The following is an 18,363-nucleotide window of genomic DNA, read 5'->3' on the forward strand; positions in this document are numbered from 1 at the left end:
TGACTATTTTCATGTTATGTTTTGTTTTACATGTACTTTATGCTTATGGTAACTAGTAAGATTTCAATGTATACTATCAAACCTTTAAAAAAGTCAAGTACTGACAAAAATATATTCATATAGTTTTATGCCAAAATGCTTTTAAAAATCTGTACATGTATCTATACTCTCTTTTTTAAAAATTAAGTTGTAAGAAAAAAGCCTAATAAAATATTGATATCCTAAAAAAAAAAAATCTTGCTGTCTTCTAGAGGCTACTAAACAATCAACTCATCCTCTGCAAAGCTAGAACAAAAAGAGAGAAGTAGACATTTGCTGCCTTTTTAAAACAAAACGTACCTTAGGTAACAAGCATGGTGGGCACAACTGTCCTTACTCAAATAGTTCAACAAATAAATAAATAATAAATGATATAATTAAAACATCCCAATTATTGTAACCCTTAATGAATTAATGACAAAGGGTCATCAGTAGATGCTAATATTAAAAACAAAAAAGGAGCCATGATCAGGCATTATGTAATTCCTTATGAGTCTAATCAAAACACTTATGAAGTTTTCCTGCCCCCTCAACATTCAAGTGCCAATATGATCAAACCTTAATATCTAATTACCAGCTCATAAAACATACAGGGAGGACATGCTGAGCATCATAATGATTCAACCAGAAAAGAAAATCAAGGCTGCAGAAAACTTGTAGAATAAATAACACATTTCTTCAATGACAAAGACTGCCATGTAAAAGAGGAAAGGATGAAAATCTCCATGGATTTTATGCAGATTCATAAAGTTGTAAGGGACTTTGACCATTATAATGTGTAAATTTATTTGGCTATTGATTCAAACCAACTCAAAAAAAAAATCAAAATAGTGCTTGCTTGCTTAATGTTACTATATTTTCCCCAATTTTAGATGTAATTACTAGACTCACACATTGAGAGTTTTTAGTTTTTAAATTTTTGATTATGAAATATATATAGTTTATATATTGCTATAAATACACACACACACACACACACACACACACACACACACACACATATCCGAAGGAAATGATATGAAGAAATCTTTTGCAACCTACTCAGTTTCTCCCAACAGCAACATCTTGCTTGATCTGACCTCATCACGACTGAGATATTCATTAAGTGAACATACCGAGTAGCCCAGTTCCCCAGGCCACATTCACAGCCCACCTCAGCACCTAACCACCATAAACCGCTGCCAGGTTATGACTAGATCCTTTCAAAAGTGCTGCAGAATGTAATTGTATTCTTATTTCCTGCCTTGAACAAAAACCAGCTCCAAAATGGATTAAAGGTCTTGGCACAAAACCTGAAACTCTGATATAAAAGACATAGTATCCTAAAAGACACAGAAAAAAGAAAAAAGGACTAACAATTGACAAATGGCATCTGCTAAAATTAAAAATCCAAGGAAAGTTGTCAATTAAGAATCAGACCGCACACAGTAGGAGAACATCTTTACCAGCATCAAACAAAGGGATGCATACACATCTAAAATACACAAAGAACTCAAAAGGCAAAACATAAAAACACATAAACACAGCTTAATCAAAAAAATGGCTTATATGTCTGAACAGAGTTCTCAGAGGAAATATAAATGTCCGTAAACATTTTAAACCACAGTCAAAATCAGTCTGTTTCCCAATGGCCATCAGGAAAACAAAACTACTTTGCCTTCCCTTCTCACCCTGCCAGAATGGGTACCATCAAGGTATCAAAAGACAACAAATGCTGGGGAAGACATGGAGAAAAGAATCTCCGTTCATGATTGATTGTAGTGTAAGTTGGAGCATTCCCTGAGGAAACCATCCTGGGGATTCCTCAAAAGTTTCGAAGACAGATACAGCATTATCCAGCACGGCAGACATAGAAAGAGCCATTCCTGGGCATCCACCAGAGACCCTGTATCCGACCATAGAGACGGTTGCTCGTCAACATCCATTAGTGCGCTACTCACAGGGGCTAGGAAACAGTATCAGCCTAGATATCCATTAACTAGCTCTGTGGTATATAAACAAAATGAAATACTAGATATACTGAAAAGTGGAATTTGCAAGTAAATGTATGAAACTAGAGAAAAGTAAAACTGAGTGAGAGAACCCAGGCACAAATGCTACATGTTCTCCCTTATGGGGAACCTAGTTCTGAATTTAATTTTTGTGTTCAACTTATAGCGCCATAGAAGCCAGGGAAGGAGAAAGAGGCCACTGGATGGGGTAGGAGAGCACAGATGTGATATGAAGTAGAGATGGAGATGCTGGGAACAGAAAGGTTTGAGGACAGGAGGAGGAGAGCATGGGGGGAAATGAGGGAGGCAATGAGAGGGCTAATTAAAAGGTAAGATGTATAAAAATGTCATTAGGAAACCTACTATTTTGTAACCCAGTTAAAAATATAAGCTAAGAAAGCGGGAGTTTCATGTATGGCTAGATGTCGCTGTTCCTAGAAGTTATAAGCTATTGCCGCCCTAGTACCAGTTGTGGGACATCTCTGTGCACTGTTGGGCAGGCCCTAAAGGATCCAAAAACAATACTTAGTTTTGGAAACTCAGTTCTTCCTCTTGGTTGAGCACAAGAACTAGATAAAGAGACTTTATTGCTCAGACACAATTTTGCTTGCAAGACAGAGAGAAATCAAGGCTGAAACTGGGCTGGAAAGTTCCTCACTGCTTGGCTAGGCTTTGTACTGACACACAGACTTCCAGAAGAGAAAAGTCATTAGCAGTCATATCCAGCTGTGAGCCCTTTTATTGACAATACCAACTTTCAGGCAAGATACACCTGCTAGGGCCACAGTGGCATGGGAGTTAAGATGAGCATCTGTTTTCTGTTTGAGTTTCAGGTAGGCCTACTCAACAGAAGGAACCCATACATAGAACCTGGCCAAAGGTCAAAGGCCATAGCTGAGAAGGGCATAAGCCCTAGAGGGTAACCTACTACTATTGTATTGGATATGATATCAAACTACCTTCAAAATGTTTATTTTTCTGCCTATAAATTAATCTGTGTTCAGCCTTGGTCAAAGAAGCTTCTATTTGCAAGTAAGCAACAGTTAATGCAGACTCAGAACTGGTCAATGTGTTGAAAACAGGCAAGAGTTGAGTGTGTAGCCCTAAACAATAAACTGGATGACTATTCTACCTTCCAAGGCTCCAAATCCACAGAAAGGATTTAAGAGCCAAAGGATGTAAAGTAGTACTGGGCATGATATGGCTGCTGCACAGACGAGCCCATAGCTGCTGTGGTTAGCACTACAATACTTGGTCAAAATTCTACCATAGGTAGAGGAGAGGCTCCCAAACAAACTATAGGAAGTTAATGGTTTGTGTGTGTGTGTTTGGGGTAGGGGGGGGGGAATCACATTTCTCAGTCATGTAGCCACTGGTAGACTGCCTTTGGTCAAGCAATCCCTCCAAAGCCATTTCACGCAAGCAATGCAAATTAAATGGAGTGGATCCCATATATATATGTGTATATATATATACACATATATACAACATATGTGTATATGCTGCACATATGTGGGTCATGTGGGCGGTGAAGAATGCCTTGGTTCTTGGTAGAGACAAGTAGAAGCCCCAGGAGCAATAAGTGAAATGTAGGAAGCTTCTAGTTTTCTGAGAATCAGGAATCTTCATGCTGCCATAAGCCGTGCAAGGCTCCTTGGGGCGGTTGGCCACGCCCCAAGCACCTCCTCTACAGGAGGATGTGACGTAGACCCCAGCAAGATCGGCCACACCCTAAGTCCCTCCTCTGCAGGTAGATGTGACCTTAGGTCATATAAGCTCCCAGCAGAAGCAGGACCACCTCCAAATATATAGACAAGGTCTACCCAAGCCCTCAGACCAAGCCAAGAGGAAGTACTGGTGGTCAGACTCCAAACCATTACAAAACTGTATATACGGGGGCTTGGGTCGAGAGAAAAGGACAGTGTAAGAATCATTCCACCCCCAGAGAGGCTTTGTTCCAAAGAGCTGATAACACCTCCGATTGGGAAGAGATTTCCTTTCCTAAAGCTTCTTGCATCAGGCGCCAAAGCCTCCCAGTATTTTGGTTCAGCCTGGCCCAGCACACTGTGGCAGTGGCGAAACGCAGGAAGCTGAGCCCAGCAGCAGAAGTGGCTAAACCGGTTTTTTCTTCTCTGTTCTGGCCTGAGCTCATGTGTCCCGCTGAGCCCAGCAGCAGCAAAACAGGTCTGTGGGCCCCAGCGGCAGAGGTGGCAGAGGTCACTCTGGTCTCTATCCAGACATCTGGCTCAAGCTCCCACATCTGGCGCTGACAACGTGGGCTCAACAGAGACCTAAAGGCTCGAACAATGACCCCACTGCACGGCCAGCTAAGGTGGGAAGGTGAGCCCCCTACAACTCTGAAGACAAACAACCTATTTTTTCCTGCTGTGCTTTTAGTAAGCGCCATTGGTGGGTTTGAACACGCTGGAGAGACAACTGAAGCCTTCTGGACAGATCTATTCTCTGGGGTCAGCTGAAGGTCCCTCTAACCTCTGTCTAAATCCCAACAGCCCGCAAGGGCATTGGCAAAGACTTTCTATCTAACTTTCTCCTTAAAACACAAAGAAAAACCTGGTAACGCAGCAACTGCATAAAAGCCACAAGGGTGGCTGCCAGGTCATAAATCCATGGGAAAGCTTAGCCCTTCTGGGCCTCTGTGGAATCTCCCAAAGCTGAAAGGCCAAGGTAATGTTCCCACTAGATAAAGTGTTTCTCCTCTTTTCTATAATGGGTAATTCACCCATATGTGTATATGCTGCACACGCTCATGCACACATGCATATGTGTTGCACGTATACACACACACACACACACACACACACACACACACACACACACACACACACACACAAACACACACCATAAAATGTTCTTGGAAAGCAGGAACTGGTAGGAAAGTGGGAAGGTGAAGGGGATAAAAGAGAAAAATGAGAGAGTGCCTTGAATTAAAAAAAATGTGTTTATGTGTGTGTATGCGTTTGTGCGTGCATGTGTGAGTGAAGTTATGAGAGAGCATATAAATTTAGAAAAAAAATAAATGGGAAAGAGAAAAAATGTCATGAAAATAGAATGAAGCATTATGCAAACGTTGGAGACCGTCGTTTTGCACTTGGTTTAATTATGTAGTGATTCATCCAGGTTGTTGAGTGTGTCATTGGTTGGCTCCTTTGATCGCTGACTAGCTTTCCTGGCTAAGGATGTACACACAATCTGTTTAGACATCCACCCACTGAAGGACACCTATCATGTTTCCGTTGAGGCAACTGTTCATTCCACTGCCATAAACACTTATGCCAAGCCCTTAGTTTTAAAGATGGATGCCTACTCAAATATTTACAGATATGATAAGATAATGTCTGAAATCTGTATCAAAAACCTCCAAACTGGATGAGATTCCAAAAAGAACAGAAAAAGCAGCCTGAGGCCAGGCTCCATCTATGTAGTCAGAACATCTGATTATCACATGGGTTTAACCAGTTTAATGGGTTTATCCTAGGTTTAACCAGGAGTGACTAAATAAATAGATAAATGAAGAAACAAGGTCATCCTGAGTGTGTAAATGTATATACTATCATCTATGCTTTTGGATATGTTTAAAATATTCTTAAGTACAGGGTTTAAGGAAATAAGAAAAGCCTACTTATTTGACTATATACACTTCTACACACGAAATACCTTTAAGTAAAAATCGAAGGTTTATTTTTTTTTCTTAAAATCTTGTGACCTTAGCATATGCATAGAGTGCACACCTTCAGTGACGGTCACTGTAACCGTCACTCTTTGGTCAACCTATCCCTCCAAACCATTTTCATGTAAGAAACCCCAATTAAATGTAGTGCATTCGTGTGCACACGCACACACAGACACACACACACACATGCACAGACACACAATCACTAAGTACTGGTTAACTTTCTTTAGCAATTTTGCATTAGGCTGCAGGGTTGGACAAAGGCAGGTGAGTGATCAGCATAATCAGATGTATGAGATTCATGAGTGGCTTGTCTTCAGAAGAGAGGGTTCATGTCTGACATGAACAAGTCCTTATCATCAGGACAGGTGCTGAGGGAACAGGAGTGATTACCGAGGATGAAGAGCAACAACCGGTGTGAGCACAATCAGGCTGGGAACAGAGCGAAACGCATTTCCTATTATGCAAAGGCTGCTTTTGTTTTTAAGGCACTCTGGAGGGCAGGACATTATTACAGTGCTCAGTCGGCAAGCTAATGATTCTTTAGTGTAGTTCTGCAGAAACGATGACTACTATTTCATGCAACCAGTATTCGGTTGGCTTATTCTCCTCCAGGGTAGTATCGTGCCCACCCACTCCATCCCACTGCAAACACCTTGTTTGCCTAGGCATGGACTCTTATGAAAATGCAGACCTACTCTCCCAAAGATCACAATCAAAGGAAAAAGCAAACACCAACCTGTTAGCCAATCTGTGATTAAGAACCAAGATCTTCAAAACAAATGCATATAATGATGTTCACATGCCAAATGGTGCCCATGGCTACAGATGAGTTTCTCTTGCTGTCTTGACTTTAAGTGAATCTAAAGCGTAAATGAAGATTTCCTGAAGTGTCATGAGAAGTTACTTAAAGTGCCCACAGTCAAAATCCCAATAAAAGAATTTCTGAGAGTCAACCTAAATTGAATACTTGGGCATATAAATTATTTATAAAGTAAGCCCATGTTAGAAATCACACTACCGTCAGATGTGATGTGTAACATGGCAGCACTATGACAAATGGGAAAAGAGGGCATCCATATGTCCATCTGACCATTCTATAGAAGAGTGTACAGACTGGTTCACTATATTGGGTAAGCATCTTAGATATTCTATAAATAGAAAGCACTTTATTGCTAACACTGGGTTAAGAAACAAAAAGAACATGGTTTTGAATTCAAAATCCCATCCCTATATCATGAGTCAGAACGGAAATGTGTGGAATTGAAACACAAAATGAAACCAATACCAGGACGTATGACCAGGATGGCACTGAGACTAATAACAGAGCCATTAATGAGAAAAAGGCAAAACACAGGAACAGAATCAGAGCATAATTAAGAAGGAGCTGAGTAGAAAAATGGACATAGTACTACCTGAAGACCCAGTTATTCCACTTCTGGGCATTTACCCCAGAGATGCTCCAACATACAACAAAGATACATGCACCACAATGTTCATTGCAGCTCTATTTATAATAGCCAGAAGCTGGAAAGAACCCAGATGTCTTTCAGTAGATGAATAGATACAAAAATTGTGGTGCATTTACACAATGGAGTACTACTCAGCTATCAGAAACAATGGTCTAACGAAATTCTCAAGAAAATGGTTGCATCTAGAGAATATCATCCTGAGTGAGATAACCCAGTCACAAAAGAACAGATATAATATGCAGTCACTGATAATGGGATACTAACCCCAGAAAGCTCTGAACACCTCAGAAACAACCCACAGACTGTGTGAAGATCAAGAAAAAAAGAAAAAAAAGGAATATATTTTAATTAAAATAGAACTGTATCACATCCCCGTTTCCTTCCTACAGCCCCTCCCAGTTTCTCTCCTATCTCCTCAAATTAATAACCTCTTTTCCTATATTATTGTTACATATATACATATGTGTATGTATGTGTACCCACAAATACTTAATTACAACCTTATAAAAATGTATTTGTATGCTTTTATGCAAAAATGCTTAAAAATCTGTACATTTATCTTTGTTTTTTAAAATAAAGTTTAGAATAAAAAGGAGCTGAGTAGTTAAAGCTGGGAGTGGAGGTGCACACCTTTAACCCCAGCATCAGGAGGCAGAGGCAGATCTCTGTGAGTTTGCGCAAGCCTGGTCTACAGTGAGTTCTAGTCCAGCCAGAACTACACAGTGAAACCTTGTATAAAAAATGCTAAAATTAAAGACATCCACAGTTTGCATCTGATCTTACTGTATCCCTTGCCATCTTCCTTGATACTTAAAACCAAACCTTTTCTCTGCCCTGTGGCTTCTGACTCCATTACATACATTTCTGGAGGTGCGCAGTCATTGACAATACTGAGAGTTGAAATGGCATTCACTTAGACGTTCTTAAAATTAATAGACATCAGTTTTCATTAAGAAGAAAATGCTTATAAAAAACATTGTGTCTAATTTTTAATTGTTACTATTATTTGTCTGAAAGTGCGGACACAAGAACACCATGATATGCATGTGGCCCTTGGCAGCCGGCTCTCTCTTTCTATCTTTTCACCGGTTCTGGGGAACAAACTCAGTCAGGCTTGTGTGGTCAGAGGAGCCAGCTCATCAGCCCTATACAGCTGTTTGCTTATGTATCCAATTATTTTAATCATAGTGACCATTCATGTACCAGGTCTAGGTCTATAGAAGCAGGTTGCAGGGAGCACAGAGTGAAATAAAAGATGAATTTTAGAAAGCAAGAGGGCATCAGGGAGTGGCAGGTAAGACACTTAGGTGCCCAGTGGGCACTTGTAGATCAGTTTTGGGCTGATCAGAGCTACAGGAGATGCTTAGGAAGGTGTGGCCAGGGAAGAGGGGCAGAGAGAAAAGCAGCAGGTGGCCAGGGATGCAAAGCTCAGCTCATGGACCCAGAGGACATCCCAGTTTAGTCTGGGAGACAGCAGTGCAAAGGCATAAAGCCAGGGCAGTGTGAAAGGCACTTAGTACAAGTTTTGTCCTCAGCTAAAAATCTACAAAATGGCTGCCTGCAGCCACGTCAGAGACCTGCTCTCACTGACAGGTAAGTGAATAGCCATTATTATAATAAAATCCACATAAGGGTGTAGTTTAATGGCTGATAAAGCCGTTTTTAAATAAAGCTGTTATTAAGCTAAACAGAGACCTGGAGAAATAGTTTTGATAAAAGTAAAAATCATTTATGTCCACGATGTTTGCAAAGTGATGAGTACTTTTAAATTTCTAACATAATTAGCTACCATGTGGTAAGGCAGTGATAATGGTGTGATTGACAGGCCTGCTTGCTATACTTTTGCAAATTTGCTTTTTACATCTCGTTTTGTAGATCTATTTTCATCTTTTGTATATTGCAAACCTATTACTAATCAAGAGTTCACTCTTTGTTTTGCAAATGCACCTACAAGTAAAACTGTGAAGGGATTATAGACAATATGACTGGGAATTCCTACTTGGCTAGGACAGCCGGGCTACACAGCAAGACCTTGGATCAAGAAGAATGTGAAAATTAAAGCCATACAGTTGGCATAGGATCTTTCTACATCCCGTATCATCTTCCGCGACACTTAAAAGCAAACATTTTCCCTATCAAAGGTATGTATGTTTCTGAGCATTCTGTCTCTGCCTCTGCACGTGTAGTTCATTGATTCAGAGATCCTCAATCTTCACTGAGACGCTGAGGCACAGAACTCTGGGGGCCCAATGACAAGTGTTCATCACAGGACGGTCTCACTATGTAGGTATGTCTCACCCTGGCTGGCCTCAGACTTACTGAGATCCTCTTACCTTTCTGGGTGCTGGAAGCTCCTATTTCTTAATATATGTGCCAACTTAGATTCTGCTTCTGCATATAGAGCAAACTTTTGTTTGGCACCTACTGTAGCGTAAGTGCCATGCTGATGCTGGGCATAGGATTAAGAGGGAAAGCGAAAACCATACGTGATCTGCCCACAAGGGAGCTCAACATTTTTTTGTTTTTGAAAAAAAAACCAGATCATTCAAATATATAATTCCAAATTATAACAAGCTCTGTGAATGGAAATTATCGGGTGTTACGAAAGCTTATAATATGGAGAGTCAACCACAGTGTCTTAGGAGACGCTGTCATTGAACGGAAGTCTCTTAAGGATGTGCAGGATGGAAGCCGGGAAGGAGCAGGTGAGAGAGGGTAAGGAGCTGCGTCCAGTAAGAGGGAAGGACTCTGACCTGCTGGGTGATGGTGTCCCACGGTCCCTGGAGCAGCCGCGGCTTATAGCATTCATGGACTCCTTCCCATATTTCCTCCAGAGCTAAAGGTCTCCCATCTGTGAGAGGACATGCAAAGCTCCGTTAGTGCTCCACGTGACACACTGGTGCTTCTTATTGCTCTAAAGCACTGAGTGTCTTGACTTCTGGAAAAATCTCTACAGGTGTACACACCTGGTCAGTATCACGCATCACACTTCTGTGTAAGTTACTTTTTCCTTCCTGAGGGAAAATTAAACATTTAAGCTATTCTCCTTTATGTTCCCATAGCAACTAAGATTTCTATTCACTACCTTCAGGAATTTTATAAACCAAACAAAAGGTGAACACGGTTCAGAGAGAATCAACAGATATGAGCCCAAGGCTAAGTCCTGGAGACAGACTCTCAGATTCCCAGAGGTCGCTTTGGATGCTGCTGGAGTGTTCATGTTTCTGTCTTCGAAGCAGAGCCCACACCCAGACATCTTCACTGTCCTGCTGATGGACAGTGATGTTCAAATCCGTCCACTGGGCACCAATGGGATGAGAGGGAAGGAGAGCATAATGTCTTATAGAGAAACTATGGCAAGTATATTAATATCTTAGAATACTAAACAGAAAGCAGCCAGAGCAAACGTGGGGCTGGCCAGTGCAGAGGACGGGGTCACTGGCACACAGTGTTGGGGATCAGTGGGAGAACCTGAGCCATAGCAGGACGGGAACAGCAAGAAGCCGTCGTGAACGAGCCTCTCCTTTACGTCGCTTTTCTGTCTACACCTGGTGCCCTCTCCAAGTGTTTTGTGAAGACCACCACAGTACTTCAAATGCACACAGATGAGAGGGAAAGCAGGTGGATGGGTTGAAACGCCCAGGAACAGAGACAGTCAAAAAGACTTTCCAGGTGCGCTGCTGGAATCGACTATGCCTCCGTCCACCCACAGCAGTGAGTTCTCAAGACAACGCATCGGCCTTTTCCTTGGGCAAGCATCCGATTCTGCCTCCTATATTGCACTACTGGGCTCAAAGAAGTGCAGTGTAGGCAGGGAAACGCGCATCTCCAAACAGTAAAGCTCGCTGTGGTTTCCAGACTGCAGAGGAAGAAGAAGTGTAGCATGAGGGGACACAGGAGGCGTGGAGTTTAGCTGGAGTTAGACACGGGGCTGGCAGCTGCTCCCTGGGTGCCTCTCAGCCACTTTCCTCTCTACATCCTTGCTGTTTGCATTTCAGTGACTTTTCCTATACATGCAGTAAGATAATCCTTTCAGGATTTTCTTCCCATGAGGCTTACGTAAGAGCCCCTCCTGGGGACATGTCGGGAGCACAGAAAAGGCTCAGTCACTACTTGGTAGCTCCCAACCTTTGCTCTGCGCTCAGTCCTTCTCGGAGTGAATGGATCCACATGTGCACTGCTGTTTCTCAGACTGTCCCCGGCTCCCAGGCCACACACACAGCGCCTTTGATGCAGCAATGTGCTAACGGCAGAGGCAGGACATTTCTCATGTCTGACCCCGACAGTTGAACTTCCCCTCAACCTTTATTTTCAATAAATAGCACTGAAATATTTTGATACATTTTCAGTAACTATCTTCATCTTGGCATTTATCCGGCAGCAGGAGACCATTATCTTGTGATAAATAGTTTTATTCCATTGACATTTCCTTGTCTGTAAAGTGAGCAAGATTTATTCATCCAATTAACATTTGAATGTCATGTTTAGCTACAAGCTGAAAACAAGCTGCCTTCAATATCTGTGTTATATTGTTTTCTGAACACAGTCACACAGTAGGCCAAACTCTGCTCTGAAGACAAGCATCATACATCTTCAAAGCGTGTGTGTGTGTGTGTGTTAGTTCTGAGGAGGTAAACAAGATCCGAGGTCCCACAGCGTCACAGAGAAGGCTCACTAAATAAATCTCAAAAGACAATGTGCCTTCAAATAACATTTACAGGTCAAAATGACAGGGACTTAGTAGGAGGCTAATAGGATGAGCACAGTAGGGCAACTAACATTAGGTAAGGCGGCTAATACCTGGGTGCTGGCTCTCTAAGATGATGCTGTAGGCTCACCCCAGTGAGAGAATCAGAAGCAGGTTCAGGACTAACAACCTAGTGCTCTTTGGTAGCCACACTTCCTCCGAGGACAGAGACACTGTGAGTGCTCTGTGTATATGTGCTAAAATACATACACATGTTAAAATACATATACATAGATGTGTATTAAAAGATACATAAATAATGCATTCCTTATCACCAAACGTTTCGGACACAGAGAAGAAAGCTGAGTTTTAATATATAATAACAAACAATAATTTTAATTTTATTCCTTAAAATAATCAATAAGCTAAGCACAATTTGCTTATTGCCAATGTCAAAAGCCTGCCCACTAGGGCGGAAGTGTTTATCCAAGAATACTAATGAGCAGCCTGGCAACAGTATCAGGAAAGTTACTGGATTTCCATCAAATGTGATACTAGAACTGAGGACCAGTGCTTTTCAGACCACACTAAATCTTGAGAATAAAAAAGAGAACGCTATAGAATACAGGGTTTTAAATGGCTATGGTCAACATTAAAAAAAGCAATCACAGAAGTGAAAGCTAAGTTCAAAACAAAAAGGGTGCGATTTTATTTATCTCAAAAATGCATGTTATTAAAAGGAGTAGGAGTTCCTATGGTTTGAGAGCCAGGGGGGGATGGGGGACTCCAAGAAACAGTGTCTTCCAGACAGAACAGGCGTAGTGCACAGATGAGCTCACAGAGACTGTAGCACAACGCACAAGTCTCAGTGTAAGAGGGTGAAGTGGAGATGCCCACCCACCTACACCAAGACTGTCTCCAACTGACAGCTGCTTGCAAAGGAGAAATTGATATTCTCCCACAGAATCTTAGTGGGTATTCAAATTGCACTTAAGGCCTCACACCCAGCAGTGGCAACCAACACACAATGAGCCCAACAGTGTTTCTAATGATGGTTCTTTCCTGTCCCATTGCTTTGCTTGGGCATTCTTTTACCTTCCTGATATTTTTGCTTGTTATATTATGGTTCTCAATTTTGTGTTTTCAAGGTTTTGTTTTGTATGTGCTGCTTCTTGTGGTTTTGTGTGTGTTCTTTTTTTTTTTTTTTTTTTTTTTTTTAACCTGTTTGTTTTCGTAAGAGAGAAAAAGAAGGTTTAGAGTAGGATGGGCGAGGAGGTAGGAACTGGGAGGGGATGGCTGGAGGGAAACCGCGATCAGAATATATGGTATGGATTTTCAATAAAAGCAAAGAAGAAAAATAAAAGAATTTCTATGGTTTTAGCTTTTGGAGCTCTTAAAAAAGAAAGTAAGTATTCTGAGTGTAGCATTCAGACTCTTTCTATGAGGCTTAACAGAATCAATGATTAGCAACAATGTATTTCTCTATATCTTTGATATTAATTTCACGAATTACATGATGGTAGATCACACAGCATATGGTTAGCATGTACAAGGCCCTGGGTTCTAAACTCAGGACACAGCTCCCCCTAACACTGATATACCACCACGTGCTTTCTCTATTTCTCACCTAGTGAGGAATAAACAGAAACCCAGCAGTCATCCCATAGCTGTCCCTTTCTCAGCCACTGGACTCACAATGAAAACGATGCTTTGTTCCAACATTCTAAATTTCTCTACAACACGTGCTTGTCCTTCCATTTGTGCTCCTCGGGGACTTAAGTTCCAACAGCCACAACGGCCTTTGTTAGTCCTGCAAGCTCTAGTGCTGGGTGTCCACTCTATAAACCTCAAACATAAACCTAATGTCTTCTATTCCTCTCCTCACAGGGTAAACTCCAAACAGAGGCATCCCAGCCCCTCCCAACTGGCCTCTCTGCACCACTGTCTTTTCTCCCTAGGAACCGGGTCTTATGAAGGCAGAGAATCACTCATCTCCTTACAGCAACGAGTCAGCCCTTTGCCCTCCCGGGCTTTCTTCATAATAAGCATCACTCTCTGAAGTTACCTGCTACACACTTCTCAGTTCCTGCCTTTCCCGACTGTGAACTATAGGTGTGGATCTTGGTCATTCTTATTCCTGAATGGACCCTGTCATCTGAACCAGGGTGTGACACACCCCAAGTCATCAGTAAAGGTGTCTTAACTCCATAGTAGAGGTCGAAGTTTCTATACTTTTCATAGTCAGTATAAATGTTTCTACACTAATTAAAAGCCATCTTTGCACCTTTACTGGTTACCTGATGCTGTCCGAATGCTACACTGTAACTCATACTTACTTAAGTATCACATGCTGTTGGTCATTTAAAAATATCACAAGCTTTGAAACAGTACCTGGCACAAGGCAGTCACAAGGAAGCCACACCAATGTGTCTTCTTTTTCAATTATTTTCTTTTTTGATAAATTTCCTAGAGCGGAATTACTAAGTCAAAATGAAAAATAACTTTTAATCCAACACAGAAGAACTAGTATCTCACCCCTTAATTTTCTCCTTGGGGTAATGAGCTAAGAGGTTAATTTTAGAGATAGATATTTATATTACTTGGCATCTACTATATCCCAAGCTTTTGTGATATATCAGCGGGCAAAATGATGTTTTGTGGAAGGTGTGCTGTAGCCAGAGAGCAAGAATGAAGATACACAGCGAACCTCATATGGGAAGTTAGGAAGCGATGGACGCCAACATCATATGGGAAGTTAGGAAGATGGACGCCGCAGCAGAGGGACAGCTGGCGGGCAGGTGAGCTGCTAACACTGCTGTGAGCTAGAACTGCCAAAAGGAGAGAAGGCTCTGGGGACAGGGAGAGAGAGCCCAGAAGAACTGAGGAACAGCAGAATGAGTGACCTCTTAGCTCTTGTGGGGTCACAGAAGACATAAAAGACCAATTTACCAAGATATAGTTCACATACATTCAATTCTCCTGTTCAAAGCGTGTAAGTCAACAAGAGCCTCAGGTTTCTGCAAGCATCACCTCGGGTTTAGAATACTTGGAACCACCAACTCACTAGCAATTCCTCAGCATCCCCTAACCTGCCTGGTTCTAGAAAACTACTGTCTTTGGTTATAAATTTGTTTATTATAAACATACACGTATATAATATGATCAGATGGGTCTTTTGTGAACTGTTTTAGAAGTTTTCATAGCATGTACCGGCCTTTCCTTCGTTTTATTATTTTTTTGTTTGTTCTGTTTTTTTTTGGTATTTATTGATTACATGGCACATTGGGCTTATCCACTCACCACTTGATGGGCATTTGCTATTTTCTATTTTTTGGCTTCTATAAATAACGACTCATAGATGAGTTTGTATATGCCCCATGTTTTTCTTTTCTCTGGAACAAACTGGCCAGTAAGATTACAACTGACGAGCTCTGGGTTCATTGAGAGCTGACAAACAACATCAGGCCTGTGGCATTTCTGTGTGTCTCCACATACATGAACACACACATCCACTCAGGCTTGTGCACCCACACACATGAACATGCACACACATACACAGGAAAAAACAAATAAACCTTTGCTGTTTTGTGCACAGTTTCTCTTTATCTTTCTCCCTCTCCCTCTCCCTCCTCCCCCCCCCCCCCCCCCCGTCTACATGTATGACCTAGCTAGTTCTCCAGGGCCACTGCAAAGCCTCTTGGCACCTCTGGACATCTCCGGTTTGTTTGGCATCCTCTGCTAGATCATGGCAAGCCCGATCCGACAACAGAGAATAGAATTTAAGCATTTTAAACAAACATGCCAGGTCTTAAATATTTAAGAGACCACTTCTTTTCAAAATAGTCACTAAGGGAGGCTAAATGATTCAAGCAGTGCTAAAGAACCATCAGTGGAATTGTTCTGGGAACCACATTCAGAGCCAGGCAAGGAAAACAAATACTTTGTAGTCACAATGGTACTTTTTTAAAGTAAGAATTTTTTTCAAGTTCTGGACTTCATGATGCTATTTATTATTATTATTATTATTATTATTATTATTAATCATTATCATCATTATTAATTTGTTCACTTACATATTTATTACTTTGTATGTGTGTTCATGTGCATGCCATAGTGTGCACACACCATTGTGTGTGTAGGATTAAAGGCCAGAGGACAACTTATTGACTCAGCTCTCTCCCTTAACCGTGTAGGTTGTGGGGATCAAACAGACTGAACAGCAAACACCTTTCTTTATCCACTAAGGCATATTACTCTTGCTGAATCCACAATTATATCTTAAAGATATTAATTTTAAAGTTATTCTTACATTATTTTTCATGTTGGGCCACAAATGATTTTGTTGATACAAACTAAATTCCTCTTTAATGAGTAACCATCTGCCAATTTGTAATAAAAGTCTATACTTTGATTCTGCCTCTCCAATTTCGTGAATCTCTTCAGCTTCTGCTTATTGCCCACTCCGTAAAAAGTACAAATACATACAACTTTACCTCTTTGACAATATGATTTATACAAAATATGGGTCCTCTCCCTTAGGTCTTCAGGGCTGGTCTGCCTAGCCAGGGCTTACCCCTTCAGGATCAGAGACTCACTAGAACTGAATTCTGTTGCTTTCTAAACAACAATGACCAAATCTACAGCCCTTTAAACTTTAGCGTACCCTGTGGGCACACGACAGGTATTCGAATATGATTGTGACCCCAATGATTGTAAACCACAGTCTTTACACATTCCATTGAACCGCTGACCTGGGACAGCCAACTGTGTCAAGAATCTCATCATACCAATGGAGCTTAAACAATACAAGAACAAAGTGTGTGGTGCCCCTTATGTGTTTCTGAAAACTGAAAAGCAGCACTTTAACTTAAAAGCCTGAGCATAAACAAGCCCTTGACTAGTATGTTAAACGTAACATTTTGTGTCAATGTGTTCAGGTCAAAGGACTTCCACTGAGGAATTTTAAGCCACGTTAAGAAGATACATCATGTACCACTACTCACCAGATATCAACTACTCTCGAGCACTGATTTTTTTTTTAATGTTTATATGTTTAGAAATCACAATAAGCACATCAAGGAGGAAGCTGAGCAAAATTTCTAAAAACCTGAAAAGCCGGAATAGAAGGCAAAGTAACTTCAGAAGAAACCTCTAAGTTAAACACAACAGAAGAGGTCATTTATTTAATAAGAGTTTACTGAGTGTCCACCATGGGCTAGTGTTAGCTGGAATTACAACACATCTGTGCTGAAGCAGTAGAAAAAGAACACGGGACAGTGGACAAAAAAAAAAAAAAAAAAAAAAAACTGCAATAATTTAAAAAGTACGATCTTTAGCTATGTCCCGCATCATCTGACATTTTCACATAAAATCTCTCGAATGAGCAATAACCCACATGTAAAGTAAACTATACATTGCTCAAAATGTGCAGCTTTCTAAATTAAATTTCTTAATACTAGTAGTTTTTGTGAGACCAATAATACTAGGAGCTATTTCCCCAGCACCACCCAACTCAAGTATAAGCCACACACTAAAATAAAATAACTCCTAAAAGTGGTTAGAAAGAATATAAATTATGCACAGTAAGTTTAACAGAAATATCCTACATGTGGTCATTAGAAATAGAAAGGAAACTAGAGTAGGTTTTTCATAATGAAATATGCCAGTGTTCAGCAGACTGGCCGTCCACAGAGCTTTGAAGGATATAAAAATTCATGTCATACTCCACAGGGAGGCAGAGAGCATGCTCCACCAAAGGAGAAAATTCATTTTTGCTTCAGTGAGAAAATTATACAGCACTATGAAATGAGTGTAATTGTTCATGTACAGTCACATCGGCTACTTGGTTAGCTAATTCTGTAATTTTCACTTATTCCTATAAACATTTAATACATTGTATCTTTACTAATCAAAGATACCCATGTAAAAAAATCTATAAGAGCACAGCTCATGACAACTCTGTCCACCTATACCACCAATTAATTCATTAATTTCATGTTTTTGAGTTTTCAATCAATTATTGGAGTGTTGACATTGAAAAATGGGAGCAGGTGTGGAGTCTGAGTCTGCCATTTCCATGCACCCTTCAATCATGGGAATCCCTGAAAGCACCCAGTTTTACCACTGTGCGTGGAGATTAGAAGAAACTTCTATCTTCCCTTTGTCTTGTGAGGACCAGAACACACTGCACAGCTGCCATGACATAAAAATCCAGATTCAGGAAATGTCTAGAATCCTCAGAAATCTATGCAATGGTATTGGCATTGGAAACACAAAGACCCACACCTTCCATGTTCAAAAGGAGCAAGCAATGGGAAGCGAGGCTCTAGACCACACCTTTTCTGCCGCTACACTGTGTGTGCCTGCGCACAGCAACTGTCTGTAAGCTGTGTTGCTGTGTCTTGACCCATACCGCCATAATGCAGGGCCCCTGAAGCTCTCAACCTCCCACTTCTCTTACTAACCCTGCCCTCTCCTTCCCCA

At 41.1% G+C, this 18,363-nt stretch overlaps 1 protein-coding gene across 1 annotated transcript in view; it reads right to left on the reverse strand.

Annotated features, from left to right (window-relative positions):
- The window catches only part of ATG10 (autophagy related 10), a 251,348-nt gene that overhangs the window by 77,490 nt on the left and 155,495 nt on the right, over nt 1-18,363 (reverse strand). Inside the window, exon 5 of the mRNA XM_080925753.1 lies at nt 9,947-10,044. Within this exon, the coding sequence (XP_080781879.1) occupies nt 9,947-10,044 (98 nt within the window). The remainder of the gene's footprint in view (nt 1-9,946; nt 10,045-18,363) is intronic.

The sequence above is a fragment of the Micromys minutus genome (assembly GCF_963924665.1).
Source record: "Micromys minutus genome assembly, chromosome: 11".
Lineage (NCBI taxonomy): Eukaryota > Metazoa > Chordata > Mammalia > Rodentia > Muridae > Micromys > Micromys minutus.